The sequence below is a fragment of the Brachypodium distachyon genome, chromosome 3 (assembly GCF_000005505.3).
Source record: "Brachypodium distachyon strain Bd21 chromosome 3, Brachypodium_distachyon_v3.0, whole genome shotgun sequence".
NCBI lineage: Eukaryota > Viridiplantae > Streptophyta > Magnoliopsida > Poales > Poaceae > Brachypodium > Brachypodium distachyon.
The window spans coordinates 39,870,434-39,890,359 of record NC_016133.3 but is presented as its reverse complement, the minus strand read 5'-3'; the positions used below and the strand labels follow the sequence as shown (position 1 = coordinate 39,890,359).

General features: G+C 44.2%; 2 protein-coding genes across 2 annotated transcripts; one reads left to right on the top strand and one right to left on the bottom strand.

Annotated features, from left to right (window-relative positions):
- The first annotated feature begins 4,446 nt into the window (after nucleotides 1-4,446).
- LOC104584229 (two-component response regulator ORR33) lies at nucleotides 4,447-7,188 on the top strand. Its single transcript, XM_010238420.1, has 3 exons — nucleotides 4,447-4,561; nucleotides 6,529-6,690; nucleotides 6,878-7,188. The coding sequence occupies exons 1-3, from the start codon at nucleotides 4,447-4,449 to the stop codon at nucleotides 7,186-7,188; spliced, it is 588 nt and encodes a 195-aa protein (XP_010236722.1).
- Nucleotides 7,189-13,597: 6,409 nt separating this feature from the next.
- Nucleotides 13,598-17,750, bottom strand: LOC100823082 (probable GTP diphosphokinase RSH2, chloroplastic). The gene is made up of 6 exons (XM_003574540.4): nucleotides 16,566-17,750; nucleotides 16,261-16,446; nucleotides 14,943-15,403; nucleotides 14,682-14,840; nucleotides 14,259-14,610; nucleotides 13,598-14,150 (listed from the first exon to the last, which is right to left on the bottom strand). Exons 1-6 carry the CDS (start codon nucleotides 17,247-17,249, stop codon nucleotides 13,857-13,859), a joined length of 2,136 nt encoding a protein of 711 aa, XP_003574588.1. The 5' UTR covers nucleotides 17,250-17,750; the 3' UTR covers nucleotides 13,598-13,856.
- Between the last annotated feature and the right edge of the window lie 2,176 nt (nucleotides 17,751-19,926).

Genomic DNA, 19,926 nt, shown 5'->3' with positions numbered 1-19,926 from the left:
GCATGACGCGATTAGCAAATCTGAGTTTAATCCCTAAAATCACTGTGGCTAAAAGTTCCAAGTGCCAAGCTTGTGTGCAAGCGAAGCAGCCTCGCAAGCCTCACAAGACTGCTGAGGAGAGGAACTTAGCACCGTTAGAGCTCATACATTCTGATCTTTGTGAGATGAACGGTGTATTAACCAAAGGTGGAAAACGTTACTTCATGTCTTTCATTGATGATGCGACTAGATTCTGTTATGTGTATTTATTAAAATCAAATGATGAAGCATTGCATTATTTTAAGATCTATAAAGCTGAAGTCGAGAATCAACTTGAGAAGAAAATTAAAAGTTTGCAGTCTGACCGCGGTGGAGAATATTTCTCCAGTGAGTTTAATTCATTTTGTGAGGAACATGGCATAGTCCATGAGAGGACGCCTCCCTATTCGCCCCAGTCAAACGGGGTTGCTGAAAGGAAAAACCGCATGCTGACTGACTTGGTCAACGCCATGTTAGACACTGCTGGTTTATCCAAAGCATGGTGGCGGGAGGCACTTTTGACTTCGTGTCATGTCCTAAATCGTGTTCCCACAAAAGATAAAGAAGTCACCCCATACGAGCTATGGGAAAAGAAGAGACTCACACTTTCTTACTTACGAACTTGGGGCTGTTTGGCGAAAGTCAATGTGCCAATCACCAAGAAACGTAAGCTTGGACCAAAAACAGTTGATTGTGTTTTTCTTGGCTACGCACTTCGAAGTGTTGGCTATAGATTCTTGGTTGTAAATTCTGGAGTACCTGACATGAGCGTCGGTACAATTATGGAGTCCAGGGATGCTACATTTTTTGAGGACATATTTCCCATGAGAGATATGCATAGCACATCTAGAGAGGATCATGACGTACCTGCTGAACTCGTCAGTTCAGAGGAACATCAGGATCATGGTGTAGCTCCTGAACCCACCATCCCAGTGGAAAATCTTGAACAAACACGTGATGAGATTCCTGAGGAGTATGACAATGAAGCCCCTATTAGGGGCAAGCGACAAAGGATTATTAAATCCTTTGGTGATGATTTCATTGTGTACCTTGTGGATGACACACATAAAACCATTAATGAGGCCTTTGCATCTCCGGATGCAGACTATTGGAAGGAAGCCATTCGTAGTGAGATGGATTCTATCATGGCTAATGGTACGTGGGAGGTCGTTGACCGTCCGTACGGGTGCAAACCTGTAGGATGCAAGTGGATATTCAAGAAAAAGCTTAGGCCTGATGGTACTATTGAGAAGTACAAGGCGCGACTTGTGGCCAAGGGTTTTACCCAGAAAGAAGGTGAAGATTTCTTTGATACTTACTCACCTGTAGCTCGATTGACCACAATCAGAGTATTACTATCACTGGCTGCCTCATATGGTCTGATTGTCCATCAAATGGACGTTAAGACAGCTTTCCTTAACGGAGAGTTGGACGAGGAAATTTACATTAACCAGCCAGATGGATTTGTAATAAAGGGTCATGAAGGCAAAGTGTGTAAGTTATTAAAGTCTCTGTATGGCCTGAAACAAGCTCCTAAGCAATGGCATGAGAAGTTTGACAAAACTTTAACATCTGCCGGCTTTGTTGTAAACGAAGCTGACAAATGTGTATACTACCGCCATGGTGGGGGTGAGGAAGTTATACTTTGTTTGTATGTCGATGACATACTAATATTTGTGACTAACCTCAAAGTGATTGAAGAGGTTAATACTTTCTTGTCGAAGTGCTTTGACATGAAAGACCTTGGTGTAGCTGATGTTATTCTGAACATCAAGCTCGTGAGAGGCGACAATGGTGAGATCACTTTGTTGCAATCTCACTATGTGGAGAAGATCTTGAGTCGTTTCGACTATGCTGATTGTAAACCTTCTCCAACTCCTTATGATCCAAGCGTTCTGCTTCGAAAGAATCACAGAATTGGAAGAGACCAACTGAGATATTCTCAGATTATTGGTTCACTCATGTATTTGGCTAGCGCAACTAGACCTGACATCTCTTTTGCTGTGAGCAAACTGAGTCGGTTCAATAAGAATCCGGGAGATGATCATTGGAGTGCACTCGAGAGGGTCATGCGCTATCTAAAGGGCACAATGGGCTATGGTATACACTATACTGGGTACCCCAAGGTACTTGAGGGTTATAGTGATTCAAACTGGATATCTGATGTTGACGAGCTAAAGGCCACGAGTGGATATGTGTTCACACTCGGAGGGGGCGCTGTTTCATGGAAGTCTTGCAAGCAAACGATCTTAACCAGATCAACTATGGAAGCAGAACTTTCATCATTAGATACATCCACAGTTGAGGCCGACTGGCTTCGTGAGCTCTTGATGGACTTGCCGATTGTTGAAAAACCAATACCGGCGATTCTTATGAACTGTGACAATCAAACTGTGATAGTCAAAGTGAACAGTTCTAAAGATAACATGAAGTCATCAAGACACGTCAGGAGACGTCTGAAATCTGTCAGAGCAATGAGAAATTCCGGAATAATAGCATTGGGATATATCCCAACGGCTAAAAATCTGACAGATCCCTTTACAAAGGGTCTATCAAGGAATGTGATAGAATATGCATCAAGAGAGATGGGATTGCGACCCACGTGAGTTACCATGGCGGTAAACCAACCTATGTGATCGGAGATCCCGTGAATTAGGACCTGGGAAACAAGTCATTGGATAACTGAGGAGAGTGTACATTCTTTATCCCACTTCGTTGACGATGCATTACTCTCGTGTACTGTATGGTAGGTTTTTTTTAACTTAATGTGTTCTAACGCGTTGCATTAATTTGCAAGGGAGATACTGTCCTACAGAGTAGTCTCTAAATAACACACCTATATGAGCCTGACTGTTGGTCGCAGTCTATGAGATTTGGGTGGTCTCTAGTAAGCTCATGAAAAGGCCTGGAGAATGACTTATATGCTCCACACCGCGGGGTAGCATTCGGCAGCCCAGTACCAGACAACAAATTAGGGAAACTCTTAAACAGAAAACTGACAATTCAAGGTTTGTCCATTGTTCAGTTGTGCGTGAGTGAAGCAATTTGTTTAGGTGGATGTTCAACCTTAACCGGTCTCTACTGAAACGCTGGTATATCAAAAACAGAGTTTTAGATCAACGGCAATTTTATATGTGCTTATGAGATATTGTGGGGGATTGTTGGAATTTTGGGTTAGGCCCAAGGCCCAATCTGAAATTAATTCCTGGAAAATCTCAAAAGCCCATTCATGTAGTGGGATGAGAAAGTGGGAATAGTCCCACATTGCTAGTTTAGAGGGAGTTGGACCAATATATAAGGTATGTTGGTTCTCACCTCTTGAGCAAGTGAGCAACGGAAATTCCTACGCGCGCTCCTCCTCCTCCTCCGCTTGCCTCATCACGACGCGCCCGCGCGCGCCGCGTTTCGTGGATCGAGTTCGAGTTCGAGTTCGAGCCGGGTCGTGCTTATCTTTTTGGCAGTCGGAATCCGTTGCGGACGCGTAACAAATCCCGATAATAGCGGAGTCGGTTTTGATTTTCTAAACCGAACCGAAGTCCGCCTGCGTGCCTATATAATAAGACTACCCCGGCCTCCGGAAAAACGAGGCCACAACCCTAGCCGTCACGTCCACGATCCAATCTCGTTGTTCACTGCCAACTGCTGCTCCATCCCGTCGACTGCGTGCACAGATCACCGGGAGAGCAGGCCTCCGGAACCCCGACCTTCGAGATCCTGCCCGGGAGACGGTCGATAAGGTTTTTGGGAAGCGTTCTCACGCGACTGCTCGCTTCTTCACGTCTCTGTTTCGTCGGCATCCTCATCACCAATGGCCGACGACCTCGGAGATCCCACGACTCAGGCTGCCGCTTTAGCTCAGCAGCAGCAGGCTGCACAACTCCAAGCACAGCAGCAGGCTGCCCAACTCCAAGCCCAGGCAACTGCTGCTGCACAGGCGCAAGCGCAGGCACTGGCCGCTGCTCAGGAGGTAGTCAAGGCTGCAGCTGTTGCCGGCGTGAACATCGACGCCACCGGACTCGTCACCGACCTCAACAAACAAACACAAGAAAAGAGCACAACACCGTACGTAATCTGCTCTTTCTTGCTGATTTTGATTAGTAGTTCTATTATTCATGCCGTGAAATTAGATGAGTTTTATTGCTGTGCGTTGCTATTTAATTTGTCTAGTTTGCATGATATAATGTGCTGCATGTTTTACACACTGTCTTTCTGGATTAAATATTCATCGAAATTACCTAATTTTCAACAGTTATATACAATTTTTACTTATCAAAGATATTACACCGCGCCGTCCCTTCTTGGCCTACAAATAACCGGGCCAGACCCCCTCTCCTAATCATTCCAACAAGCACTGACAGAAGTGAAGAGACTAGTGAGTTCTTCCTTTCTATCAGAAAAAACACTAACTAACAAGTGAGTACTACCACAATGGACGAAGAAATGTTCACCTTCTTCCCTCATGGAATTCGGGCCTTGATTGTTGATGATGATCAGAAGTTTCTCAAATCAGCTAAAATGATGCTCGACTTATTGCACTTCAAAGGTATATCCGTTTGCTTTTGCAATGTTCTTGTTTAGAAAGTCTTTGAAGATTAGTGCATTTCATGCCATTATATCCATCGGGCCCCTTCGGCTTGGTTCTTGATTCCAAGCACTACACAAAAACTGATTTGACTGATTGATTTATGTTCTTTCTAATACATGAAGGATAATTATTTCTTTGTGCTTTCCTTTGTAAAATTCAGATCTTGCTTTTTTTCCAAGGGAATGTTCTTTTCATTAACAGGGTTTTCCAAAACAATTTGTGCGCGCAAAGTATTTTCGAATTTTGACGCATGGTTGACTTTTGAAGAAATTACTTGATTCCAAGCACTACACAAAAACTGATTTGACTAGTTGATTTATGTTCTTTCTATATATGAAGGGTAATTATTTCTTTGTGCTTCTCTTTGTAAAATTCAGATCTTGTTTTTCTCCAAGGGAATGTTCTTTTCATTAACAGGGTTTTCCAAAACAATTTGTGCGCGCAAAGTATTTTCGAATTTTGACACATGGTTGACTTTTGAAGAAATTACTTGATTCCAAGCACTACACAAAAACTGATTTGACTGGTTGATTTATGTTCTTTCTATATATGGAGGGTAATTATTTCTTTGTGCTTCCCTTTGTAAAATTCAGATCTTGTTTTTTTCCAAGGGAATGTTCTTTTCATTAACAGGGTTTTCCAAAACAATTTGCGCGCGCAAAGTCTTTTCAAATTTTGACGCATGGTTAACTTTTGAAGAAATTACTTGATTCCAAGCACTACACAAAAACTGATTTGACTGATTGATTTATGTTCTTTCTATATATGGAGGGTAATTATTTCTTTGTGCTTCCCTTTGTAAAATTCAGATCTTGTTTTTTTCCAAGGGAGCACTACACAAAAACTGATTTGACTGATTGATTTATGTTCTTTCTATATATGGAGGATAATTATTTCTTTGTGCTTCCCTTTGTAAAATTCAAATCTTATTTTTTTTTGCAAGGGAATGTTCTTTTCATTAACAGGGTTTTCCAAAACAATTTGCGCACGTATTTTTTTTTCAAATTTTGACGCATGGTTGACTTTTGAAGAAATTACTGCTGATTCTACTGTAGCATCTATTCCCTCTGTCCCATATCAAGTGATTGTATCTATATCCAAAAAAGATAGGTACATGTAATATTTCGTCACTTAATATGGGACGGAGAAAGTACTTTTTAAAACTTTCCTCCTTTGTAAAAGTTAGATCTTGTTTTTTCCTAGAGAAATGCTCTTTCATTGATTAACAGAGTTTCAACGCAATATGCGTGTGCAAAATGTTTTCAATTTTTACTCGTTGTTGATTTTGGAAGAAACTACTGTTGACCCTACTGTAACATCTACTACACTTTTACAAAAACTTTGCTTTGTAAAAGTTAGATCTTGCTTTTTTCCAAGGGAAATGTTCCTTCTTCGTTTAACAGAGTTTCAACACATCTCGCGGACACAATCCTACCTTAGCATCTACTACACTATTTTAACTTTGCTTACTAGGTATAGTATACGCGTTGCGTAAAGATCCGAACTGTTTTCAAAATGTTCCTTTCGAGGATTATGCCATAAAACATGGTTGAAGAATGTCACATTTGGTCTCATCAAAAGAGGCTAGGAATTCCATATTAATCTGAATTGATATTAGAAAATTGAACTGCTTATTTTGGTGGGCCATAATTATACCGGATAAAGCAATCAGATATTTAATAAAATTTATACAACCATGTATATAAGGTTTTGTTTAATGTCAGGGTGGGGTTTTTTATCCACCTAAATATGAGTATAAGGTCACCAACCATCTTTCCAATCATCTAAAAAAAAAATCTTGCCAATCATAAGGAAAGGAATTTCAATTGTGTATAGCAAACAATATTTTATTTTCGAACTCTGCTAGTGATGAGTATCAGAGTATGTACAACAAATTAACTGTAACACATCTCTTGTCTCTGCAGTGGCTACATGCGGGAGCCCAAGTTCAGCATTGCGACTTCTCTCCGATGACGGCGGTCTAAAAGATGTGGACGTCGTCCTCGCTGATGCTCACAAGGTAGTAGCAAGCGGCTTTGACCTGCGCGCCATCGTCGAGCCAGATCTCGGCATCCCGGTCATCTACCGTAAGCCCACCAGCCAACCAAAAACTACGTCAAATCTAGTACTTCTTCCGTCCTAAAATAAATGATGTGGATTTGTATACGTCACTTATTTTGGGACGGAAGGGAGTACTACCTTTAATTTACATGTTGCTTAGATCAGCCAAGCGGAACTAATCTCTTTGGATTCATGCACTGATGTCCATGGAAGGACACCCAACTCACATGGAAGGAGATGACTCGAGCGCTCTTTTCCAAATTGTGCAATCAACAACTTACATCATCAAGAAGCCGCTTGATGCAAGTGAGTTGACTGGCCTGTGGAGGGTCGTGGCCTACCGCAAATGTGTGCTTGATGCAAGGGGGGTGAACGCTCGTGCATCTTCCTCGGCTGGACGCCAAGATGACAGCCAACCGTCGTCACTTCCGGCGGGGGCTCCCCCCACCGACGACGACGGCGAGGAGGAGGCGGCGCGTGTCCACTACAAAGTGGTCACGGTTGGAAGCCGGAAGAAAAAATAGGCCAACAGCCACAGCGGAGCAGGTTTTTCTGAAACCCGTAAACACCGGCCAGGTCATGTCAACGCAATTTTTTTTCCTGCTCCATCCTAATACATAACCTCCTTGATTCAGTCGAATTTCTCACCTTCAAAAGTGGAGCATGATTTGCACATCACCTTCGTCCTCAACACTCCCCATCGTTGCCATTGGGTTTGTTTCGGACAAAGGGTTGGGCGGTTAACACCGTTGATGGAGCCAGAAAGAGAACAAATTCACTAGTAGAGATTTGTAGGCAAAAGTGTCTACGGGATATGGTAGGATGGGACGAGAGAGACACTTGCGGCACAAATTGCCATGGGAGGATGGAGGATGCAGGGACAGGGTTATGGTTGGGTTGTTTATATAGAGGAGGGGAGTGAGGGCGGGCGAGAGAGAACAGTTGGTACGGGATCCGCCGAACGGGGATGGGGGCACGTGAGCACGTCGCGGAAGGTGCACCGAACTTGCTAACTAATTAGGGGGAGAGCCGCAACATTGATTATTGAAGCGGCGGTGGGATGACGAAGGTGCACGGCACTTGAAGGGTGGAAAGAGGGATACCTATGGCATTAATGACGGTTGGTTTAGGAAAATTTCGTTGAAAATTAAGTGCGTAGAGACACGAGGGTTGTTGGACGGTGAAGCAAAATTCCGTTGAAAACTTACGAAAAGAAGTACTTGATGTCACTACCATTAATTATATTTGAACCGAGGTAAAACAATGTTAAAACAAAACTTCTTTGATGAGTTCTTAACAGAAAGTGCAGAATTAAAATTGGGCATATTTTATATTGTGATAGTGCATTTTAAGAATAAAAAACTTGTTTTAGTATATCATTACTATCAAGTTATTGTATTTACGCTTTGATATATCAACCAGGAGGTCACCCAAGCAAGATACAGGACAGCAGGAACATGGAAGGCCAAAATGTTCACCAGGTGGCTAGTTCTTCCAAGGTCATAAACATATTATGCGAAAAATTTGAGTATTCCATTGCTAAATATGTTGTGTATTACTCCCTCTCGTTTTGTCTCAATGCATGTCCATGTCAATCTTTTTTTCGACGCGACAGCGTCGTTTTCCATTAAAAGAATTGGCATGTCAATTTTTTTTTTCTATGAACTACATTATCAAAACTAGACTTTTGCTGATTCCTATACTCTGTCAGTCTTTCATTTTTGGCATAGGCTTAGTAATACTTCAAAACAATTAACGATAACTATCTTCAAAATTATTTACAATAGCTACTTGGATTATTTGCAAACATTGGTTGTTGTTTTTTCCATCGCAAATAGCCTTATACTTGGCCATCATTGCAGATAAACAGCGGGAAGCATCGGGCGAATAAAAGAATGTCCAACACCTCCAATCGGCCCCTGTGTTTAGACGGCCGTCGTCGACATGAGTCCCTTGCCGTCGCCAACCCCACCCTCAACACTTCGCCGTGCAATCCTCAGCTCTTCACAGAACATGGCGGACCGAGCAGCATCGCTGGAGGCAGTTCTTCAGCAGTGGAGCAACCTTCCTCTTTCACTGCAGGTGCAGCAAGCAATGCTGCCGAGGCGCCTTTTCCGTGGCCAGCCGGGAACTTCTGTGGCGTCATGGCACAGGTGGCGACGCCATCGGAGGAACAGAACTCCTCTGGCACAAACCAGAATCAGGCCAGTTTCCCACTGTTGTCCTTCGGACCATTTCCCTACCAAGGTCCGTTTCCACCAACATCTGGCCAAGACAAGATAACCCTGGACAACCCTGTTGGGTCTCTTGCCCCGGTGTCTCTGAATCCTTGCGTAGCACCACCAACTGAGTCAGAAATAGAGGCATTGTTCGCTAGCATCACTGATCTACCAGCCTCAGAGAACAATGTGCCGACTCAAGATTTTGGTGCGGTTGCAGCGGAAGCAGAGCAGAGCGAAGCAGCCGCAATGGTTGACGGATTGATGGATGTTCCGTTAGACAATGATTATCTGCTCGGAGCAGGGGCTGCTCCTGTGGCTATCGATGATGACATCCTTTTCCCTCTGGAAGATATTCTGTGGCCGGAGGGGCTCATGAACACTGACATTGGCGGCTTCATGGAAGGAGCTAGCGGATTCTTGGATGGCGTGGGAGATGACATGGGATCTTCAGGCCAAGGAACAGAGGGCTTCAGTTTCCTAGATGACACCCTCTAAGGAAAAGTCAGTGCATCAGCTAGCACTACTAATAGTTACTCTGGTAGTAGAAAAAAGTGTGTTGATAGCTTAGTCGGCAGCAAACAACTTTTCTGTAACTCTAATCATGTTACATGTACTATGTAACAAGTCATGATGGGAATTGGAACTGGACAATGAAGAAATAATTAAGCTCTGCAGAATCGTGCTTACATATACAACATCTAACCCCAAACAATTTACAGAGTACTCCTTAGACGATAGATAGATTATACATCTAAAATGTTCGATGTAAGTTGCGCATAATACGGTGCACTTGAGTTGTAATGAGTCAAACGTGTTCGTGCGTTGGAAACTGGTCAATCCGTAGTCAAAGAGGGGACCGTCTGAAGTGACAATGTACAACCTTCCACCAGCACAATACATTTTTTCGAAAAGGAAAGTTTTTATTGATCTCAATGCCCACAATAATAAGCATTGCTATTTGTAATCAGAAGAAAACAAACTTGACATAGGTGGAATAGAGAGTGCCAAGCCAATATGTTGTCACTAGAGATACAGTAACAGTCGTATTCATTTTTTTTAGCTTAACAGTCTGTGAGATTGAAATATACATAAAATCTCCATTTACCATACATAGAGAAAATTAACTATGTTGAATAATACTAGTATACGTTGAATGTCTGCAACTTGGCACTAGGTCTCAACATTCAACATCTAATCTATGCCTCTGTCTTAGCCCACAAATACTTTGGCACAAAAATGCCTCTTCTAGGTATATACTTAGGAGAATTGATGAATTTTTTTCTCTATACAGCACGAATTTAAATTTGTGTTGTTTTGTATGAGAAGAAAGAACTGATGAATTTGACATATGGAATTGTGCAAATCCATCATCAAGAATATCCTCGTAGTCATAGCCTCATAGGTTTTAGGCTCCCCGGAACATTGCTGCCACTGCATACCCCTGTCGCTTTCTTGGCACTTATTCCCAATTGACATCCTGAAAGGTAGAGCCTAATTGTAAGTTTCTTACTTGGATGTCGTGAGTTTTGTTGCTTGCATATCGGAAGGTTCCACATCAGTTGCATATATACATATTGGTAGCTTTGTGACGAAATCAAGATATAGTCAGAGATGGACCGGTTTCATAAAGTGAATATGTACAACCATCCGCCGGCCACATACGCCAAAAAATACTAGACATATTAAATGCCAATATGAGTACCACTATGGATATAGTAGCACTCATATTCATTTATGAGGCAAGATGCAGAAAATCTTCATTTTCATCCATATTCATTTATGAGGCAAGATACAGAAAATCTTAATTTACTAGAGGAAATTAACGGTATTCCCTTTGATAAAACTTCGTTCAACAAATCTAGAGAAACTTGGTTGGCTCTTTTAGTTGTCCACGGTTCAATTAAGGTAATATTCAACAAGCATGCCATGAGTATACAAGAGCAATGACACAAATCAAATTAATTTAACCCTGGCCAAATGCTGAGATGCATACTCAGAAACAAACATCAATTACAGTTTCAACTTTGGATAAGAAATCACATTAGAAGTTTCAAGTTAAAATGTGCACACATCTCTAGGCAGTGTTACCAGTTATGAAACTTTAAGTTGTCAAATGTATTGAGTCATTCATTGTCGGACTGCAGATACTTGGGCCCAAACCCCTCTTGGCCCTAGTTTTGAAAACCGGACCGGACCGTCGGTTGAACCGGAAAACCGGAACCGGAGGCCAGGCAGGTCTGTTGAGCGCACTGGACCAGACTGGCAAGTGAACCGGATATTCTTCGGTCGGACCGGCGATTTTCGCGTGAACCGGTGAAAAGCGGGGTCGGTCCGACCACCAAATGGGCCTTATTTAATGGGCTTGTTTACTATTTTTACATGGGCCGCGTCATTGTAGTGTAAAAATTGGTGTGGTCGGTGGGATCCGATCCCAGGACCTGGGCGGAAGGGTCGCGCGGACCAACGAAGTAGCCTTCACGTTGTGCTTAGGGACAGAAGTTATCTTTTTTATAGATTTGAACCGCCGGTCGAACTACTGGTCCCACCCGTGAACCGCCGGTCTGACCGTGAACCAAAGGAACCGTACGCTCGAGCGGTTCGATCACCGGTCCGGTTTACAAAACTAGGCTCCTAGCTAGTCACTCGAACAAGTACCGACTAAGTGCAGAGACCAGTGAGTTCTTTCTTTCTACTAGCCTTGCGTCCATGCTTTGCTAAGGACTCATTAAGAAAAGAAAATTTACAACTTAAGACAACATGATAGTCAGCCTATGAACCAATGCCGTAAAGCCTGATGATAGGCTTTGCTGAATTTGAACTCCGAACCCAAACTCATGAAGATTGGAGAGGAAAGTCAGCAGTAAAGACTCTGTAAGAAATGGTTATGAATGGATGTTTTAACTGATGAATTTGTACAAACTATTTGTCAGGGATGACAAGAGAAGGGTTAGAAAGAAGTGAATTAACGACCACCAACTCCAAACTCTGTAAGTAGGAAAGATCGGAAAAAAAAACTAACAAACTATGGAGAAAGAAATGTTCACCTTCTTCCCTATGCCTCGTTCGTTTGTGAAATTCCCTGCAGGAATTGACAGGAATCGAAGGGAATTTGATCTAAAAATTCATCAATCCCTTCCAATCCCCACCGGGATGGGAATAAACGAATAGGGACTAATGGAATTCGGGCCTTGCTTGTTGATGACGATCCGAAATTTCTCTAGTCATCTAGCATATGCATGATGATCCACCTGTTGCACTTCAAAGGTACATCAATTTGTTTTTTTTACATTAGCCTATAAGAATAAATTGTTTGTAACAAATTGTTTTCTTTGTAAGCAAGTGCGGAGCTACTTCTACTTTCTTGAAAATGATATGCATCCTTGACTCTCTTTTTTTTTTTGAGAAACATGATTCTTGACTTTGTGCTATCCTTTCTTTAATCTCTATTTTTCAACCCATTTTTCAGAAGCCTAAACGCACCCCCAACCTATTATTGGGCTGGCCCAGGAGGGGTGCGTGGTGTAGGCCGAACTCCAGCCACGGCCCAGAGATTTACTTGGGACCACGTGCGAGAATTTGGAATTGGGTTTTCTATTTAATTTGAAGTGTCACGTATCACCAACTGCATTCTCCGTCAAAAAAGAAAGCTGCTTTCTCTCTCAATTAAAAAGAAAATATGTCTATTGCTAGTTATGACGAAAATGCCAAAGCTAAACTTTTTTTTTTGGAAACAGTCCTGCGCTTGTATTACGATCTGAGGTCAAAGGACCTAAATGCAAACTTACAACCAGAGATAACTTCTGGGACCCAAGAGAAAAACAAAATTACAACTTGGCCCCTGTGGGACACGTACAGAGGACACGCGTCGATTTCTCTACTTCTGGTTGCCACGCGTTCAGAGCCATCGAACGCTGCCGACCACCGTCCGAATCGCAAGGGGATCCCCGCCGGCGGCCACCACATGCAGCAGAACACGACCTTCTTGAAGAACTCCTCCAGATCTGGAGGAGGAAAAGCTTCTCCATCGCGCCAAAGTTCTTGGATACGCCCGCGCATCAGAGAAGAGGGATTTGCCCCTACCTCGGGCTGTCGTCTCCATGGAGAGGGAGATGCGTCGCCAGTCTTCCTCTTCCAATCCGGCAAGTGCTGGAACCCACAATGGGGGCCTCGGATGGAGGTTGAAGAAGGAGCTTGCCAAAATTGGATGAGTAAAGTAGCTTGCGTCTGCCACCAAGAGACTTGAAAAGAAGCTTTGAACAGCCGCTGACGAATTAACCTCTGAGAAGTGGTAACAGGCGGTTGGGGAGACAGATCTAGGCAGGATTTATTCAAGCAAAGAGAAGAGGGAGGGAGCAAGTCAAGGCAGGAGCAAGACTCAACGTCTCTTCCTGCTAGAAACAGAGAAGAGGAACACAACGAGCTTGCCATGCCCGAACCAAGCTGAACTCCAAAGAGAAAGTCACCAAGGCGACCAAAAGCAACCTAAAAACATCTACGTACGCACATACTCTCCTTCCCCTCCCACTCCGGCCGGCGGAGCCGGCGGAGGAGAGGGGAAGGAGAGCAGGCGGAGGTAACGGCACGAGGCCAAGCAACAAAGCTACCGCGAGATGACAGGCTAGAGCTAGGAGGAGAGGAAAGGAGAGTGGACCGGGAAAGAAAGCAAGTCAAAACTAAACTTTCAACTAGTTGACCGGCAAACAGAAGGATGTGATGAACTGTAAATATACTCAGATTACTCTCAGCTTTCTCAACATGAGTATCTTCAACAAATTTCATCAACTTGTGAAGTGTCATGTACAACAGCCTTTTCGACCAGAAGAACACGTTGCACAGCTTTGACAGTTCAGTTGGGAATGCTCACTGGGATTTTCTCTCTGCTGCGAGAATTAGTTCATATTTACAAGTGGAGATCAAGGGCAGTGTACATTTACAACAACAGGTTAATCAGCATTGTATTCCCTGCACTGTCAGCTTGCAGGGGCGCCACGGGTGGTGGCGAGGGCGAACCCACCTCGCTCATACATGCGCTGGATCTCTTCCCTGTACTCGGTTAGTGACTTGTGCGGGAGGGCAGGGGTCAGCTCCACCACGTCGCCCATGCACAGCGTTCTGTTAGGATCACTTATGGGCTGGTGATTAACCCTTGGCCGCAGCTCTTCTTTCAGTGGGAAGCTGTAAGGGCTCCATCTTGGACTACTCGCGCTGACTCGCTCCATCAGATTGACTATGGTTGAGTTTGCAGGGAGCTCTTGCACCGACATCTAATCATCAATAAAATTTTGTCAGACAACTAAAACAATTACCATTATATATTAGCAGAATCATACCAGCTATATATAAGTAGAAAAGAAATCAACAATGATTACTACCTTATCGTGTTCGAGCATGATCACAAATATGGGACCATCATGGTTGCACTGGCGGGTGTAAGAATAAGGGCACTCCTCTGAATGCAAGGGGAAAGGGCATGACGACTTGACGGAATCAGAGCTGACTAGACCAGAGGGCCGCTCTTTGCTCATTGCTTCACATTGCCATGTTAGCACCCATCTTGCCCATTCCACCATTTGGAGTACAAAGGCATGCCTGCAGCCACCTTCTTTATATCTCCAATGTGCTGCAAATCCAAACTCTGCTTGTAGATGCATTTCTTTGGTGCGGATCTGCACTTCAAATGGGTGGACACCCTCACACAAGATAACGGTGTGCAATGACCGATATCTGTAACACATAAATTAGCAGTGATTCCAGTAAAGATTTTAATAAATCGATCAAAACTTTATTAAGCATACCCATTCACTTTTGGATGCAATATATAGTCCTTGAATCTTCCCGATACTCCAGGCCACAGTTTATGAACAATGTCAAGAGCTCGATAGCAATCTTTCTCTGTCTCAACCACAAGTCGCAGACCATGGATGTCATGCACATCGTCCATTGTTAAGTTCTTCCTGGAGACATCACAAGCATGGTTGTAGAAGTTAATGTGAATGTCCATTGAATAATCAATTTTTTAATAGTAAAAAACGTATATGAAAATAATTGGGACATACTTTATCATCTTGGAGTATATACTGTACAGACTCTTGTGCCTCCCAGAAACACTGTGGTATGAAATACCTTCATCTCTGAGACCTTTATCTAGTTTATCTAAAGTTGATGTAAGAAGTGCTTCATCAAAAGATATCACAAGTTTCGAGGAAAGCTCTTTGTGCTCCTCTGGATTCAAGTGCTTGAAGCAAATATTTTCCAGCTGTTCTTTCCAGCTAGCAATTCCTAACCTATTAGCCAATGGCACAAATATTTCCATAGTCTCTTTCGCAAATCTTTGTTGTTTTACGAAAGGCAAAGCTTCTATCGTCTTCATGTTGTGCAGACGATCTGCTAGCTTTATCAAAACAGCTCGTGCATCAGCCATTGCAAGAAACATTGTATGCAATCGATCTGCTTCAACAGTTCTGCTTGCAGTATTGTTGTCCCGAGCAAGTTTGCTCAAGTGGCTTAATTTAGAGACCTGAACAAAGGAGGAGTAAGCTTGTAACTCATAAAGTTGCAACCGGATGCAACAACACACTTTTTATGGACTAGATATAACCAAAAGTAGTCGAATATGGTAAAAATAAGTTGCTAAACAAAAAGCAAAAAAAAAAACAATGGACACAGCATAAGAAATTTATAAATTAAGAATAATATATTTACTGACGAAGTCACACATCAGATTACTGACAAAGTCACAATCAGATTACTGTCAACAGCTGGGCAGGAAAAAGCAGTTCCACCCACCACACTTCTGCTGTTGTTTCTGTTTGGCCCAAAAAATGTAAACTACGTATGACATGTATAAGACATGAACGAGATGATTAACTACATGCTCAGGCCTTATTTTTCCCACCTATCCTTGAGATTAAATTCAACAAACATGTCCTAAGTTGTGGCGTTGGAACAGATAAAATCAAGAGAAACAAAACCAAAACACTGGGCAACTTTGACTTGGTAACTACGAAATTTTGTAGTACAACCAATTACTTGCTAGGAGTAAAAAAAAAAGATGGTCAAGGTTACCTCCCAATAATGAAAAATATTAAAATAGTAAAGCATCCTGGACAAGAATAGAAAGTCATGACGGTAGACTTGACCCAAGCAAGCACTTCGTTTATTTAGTACTAGTGAAGTTATTCATATCACTGAGAACTTGAGCAATAAGAGTACATGACCCATTGACTTTGAATATTATTCAACAATGATAATGCAAACAACTCAAATAATTAGCGTGGATCTAGCAAGAGTCATCAATAAACTACAAAGAAAAACTCGTAAACTATTCCGATCCATCTAAAATAAATGATCAAGATCAGTACACGAAACACATACCCCTTCAACAAGATCAGCCACGCCAGCGCCGAACATCCTGAAGATATGATCGTAGTCCATGAAAGAATCATCAATTGTGTCATGCAGTAGTCCGGCAGAGACTACGGTTGCGTTTGCACCTATTTTGGCCAGAAGCACGGCAGTCTCTACGCAATGCTGCAAGTAAGGATCACCACTCGCCCGTGTCTGACAACACAACCAAATCAAAGATCACAAGAATTTAGCAACACACGTCAGAACTTGAAAACAAATCAACAATACAAAGGCCGCGGTCCAGTGTGAATGCTTAGGAACAGGGATCTCACCTGGCCCCGGTGAGCCTTCTCGGCCTCGAAGAAGGCCTTAACAACGAGCTCGTCGTGGAAGATGCGGTGGCGAGCCTGCGCGCCGGCGAGGAGGTCTCTAGCGTAAGGTTCGCATGACGGCTCTGCCCCCGACAGGTTCTCGTCGAGCTCGAAGGCAAGCTCAGCAGCGTCGACGCCAGCAGCAGCGGTGACGCCCAGCGCCGGGGAAGTGACCGGGGCGTAGTCGACGCAGGAGCCAAGCGCGTTGCGCACGAAGCTGGAGAAGAGCCGCTCGCGCTCGCGGCTGGCGAGCCAAGACGCCGACGGGCTCCTGGAAGCTGGCGAGGAGGCCGGGCTGTGGAACAGCGAGACGGGGCTGTGGTGGAGGTGGTCCCGCCACTTGAGCGACGAGGACGGCTGGGGGCATGAGTAGCCGCCGCCCCGGCCGGCGACGGCCGGCTCGTCAGATCTGTCGTGCCAGAGCGCGCCGAGCTCGTCGAGCGCCGACGAACGAGGCGCGGCGGTCGGGGAGGAGAAGAGGCAGGAGAGGCCGCCGGAGAAGGAGGAGTGGCGGTGGGAGCTGGCGGGCGACGGGGGCGCCGCTGTCGCGCAGGGCGCGGAGCCGCGGGAGCTCGTCTCAAGCTCCGACGACGCGTACAATCCCCCCGGCGGGCTGGTGTAGACGGCCATCGTCGGCACGGACATGGTCGCCGCGGATTCCCCAACCTCTTACTAACAACCACCAGCTCAAAAAACCGCTCAAATCCAAAATCTCGCTCACAAAACGGCCGAATGGGGGCAGCGAACCCAGCAGAACACAAATTGAACGCCCAAATCCGCTCCTCCCACTGCCAATTCGTCGAACTCGTAAGCTCCGAGCAAGCACAACAACCCACCAAGCAACAGGAGCGCGCGCTAATAATCCAAGCTAGAGGCAGGGCCCCGGCCCCGCCCTGCGCCGCGGGGGGGAAATCGAAGCAGCAGAGCACGAATTCGGCAGCCGGAAGACGATCCTGGCTCCGCCAAGCCAGCAAAGCGAATCTGCGGGGATTATATGGATGAGAAGGATCCACACAAGGGGGGCTCCTTGTGCGCGTGTTTTTTGTGGGTTTGCTTGGGTTGCGTGGTTTGTGAGGCTGTAGGTGCGCAGCGGGGGGAGGGAGAAGAGAAGGGAAGAGAAGAATCTGGGGGTGGTGGTGGGGGCTCCTCTCCTCGCTAACGCTAACAATAGGCCGCGCGAAATGTCCGAACTGCCCGTTCTAGACTGGAATCTAATCATCTGGAGCCGCGTTATTTTACCTCATCCATTTCCGGGCTCTTGATGGGGCCTCCGGATAAGATCTGCTCCTTCCTAGCCTAACATATGCTTAGCCGCCCTAGTTTATTCGTGCTGAACTAGGCAATGGGCGAAAGCCTGATACGAAAGATTATTTATGAAACGGAGAGACCAGTGGTTATTATATGATGAGCGATGATGTTAAATGATATATGGTTTTTCAAAAAAAAATGTAATATATGTGGCACGACACATAAAACCATTTGTGCATTGGAGCATAGTGCAGAACACCATCAGATAGATCACTCGTCATAGTAACATCGGTTGCATCTAAAATCTAATTAAAGTAACAGAAATTTTAAGATCTAGATTTAACGAAAGTTATCGGACGGTTTAGGAAATCTGATTGGGTTGTATGAAGCTATGGGAAGTCTAACCGGAATAGAAACCAAACATTGATCGATGCCATTGCTAACGAGAACCGATATCTAGCGTCCCGATCAGGCACGTTCTACTCTATCGATCGTTCCATCCTTCGTCCTATAATACCTACCGCCTGAACCTCAATACTCTCCCCGATCAAATCGTCACCACGATGTATTCCGTACCTCACTTACGTGCGGTTTCATGCACCGCTGCCACCGGCCGCCCTCCTCTCAATCCTCAGGTCTTTTGTTATACTTTTGTCGTCTCCGTGCAGTGCATCAGTTCTAGCACCGAGCCGCTGCAGCATCAACTTTAGGTAATCTCCACGTCCAAATCTCCATATCCACTTATTCTACCTTTAGAGGTAAACAATTAATAAGACTTTGATATATGTTTAACAGTTTTAAAGTCGTATATGTACTCCTTACTAAGGACCTTTATTTACTTCAACACCACATACTGATATACGACACGTATCCAGTGCAAACTTACAAAGTATTCACATGGATTATTTGCTAAGTGTGTTCCATCCAAATAATCCTATAAAATATCCTAATTGCTTCGAGAACTAGGCGCTACACCATGGAGGTAATTAAGTATGAGATTAGTTTTTTTTTACAGCAATATGAGCTTAAGTTCTTTGCATGTAAGGGAGCCAATTGCAGGAGTAAAAGCAGAAGATAGAAACATAATTTACTAAGCGACGTTTAATTTGAAAATAAATAAATGGCTAAAACAACCTATAAACTGAGAAGGAGGAACACCCTCACGGAGCAATAAAATTAAGTGTACCTTTTCGTATAATACAAAGTTAAAGGAGATAAAAGGATCACCAGATAATTATCCAAATTATTACTTCGAGTTTACTGCCAAGATCTAATTAAAGTAGCAGAAAATCTATGTTCTAGATTTTACAAAAGTTATCGTACGATCAAGATTCAATCAAATCGGTAAGAGGAAATTGGAATCCAATCCAAACCAGACTAGACAAATAGACAAATAGCACCACGATAAAAAATAAAAGGTCCAGACTAATCATACGACCCAAAACTGCTGCCAATCGGCCGCATGTTCTGGGCCCTATGCATGGCCAACTCTGTGCCGCGCTCGCCGGGGACAATGCGCGGGAGGACGGCAAGCAGATTAGGGCCTGCAACTACTGATTTTAAGCGCTGGCTAGAGGAGGAGACAGCCAGGTGGAGCGATGTGGCGTAGCCGTCGAGCCCATCGGCGGCGGCAGTGAGCGTCAGGAGCGACAAGTCGTGCTCCAATCCAATATGGCTGCAATTTTGGTAAACAATCGTATGCATGGATCAAATACTAGCTAGATCTAGCTAGCTAGCCAATTCACATGCACACGATGGTACGTAAGGTCGACCTTAGTGATCACCACGCGTCACATGGCACGATGCTGCTCGGAGCTAGCCTTCCTTGGGAAGGCCGATAAGCTTCTCCGGAACGTGCATGGGCACGCAGCCGGGAGATGCCGGGCGGCCTCGACAGTTGGCGAGTGGAGGAATGGAGGAGACGACGAGGCGGCTGGAGGCTGACAGGAGACAGCTAAGGATAAGGATATTGGCAAAATACGTGTCAACCGTAGACGAGCTAACCGTATTGAACGTCAGTATGCGGCATAATCTCTTGGTAAAACATTGAATGAATGTATAATATACCTCTAAT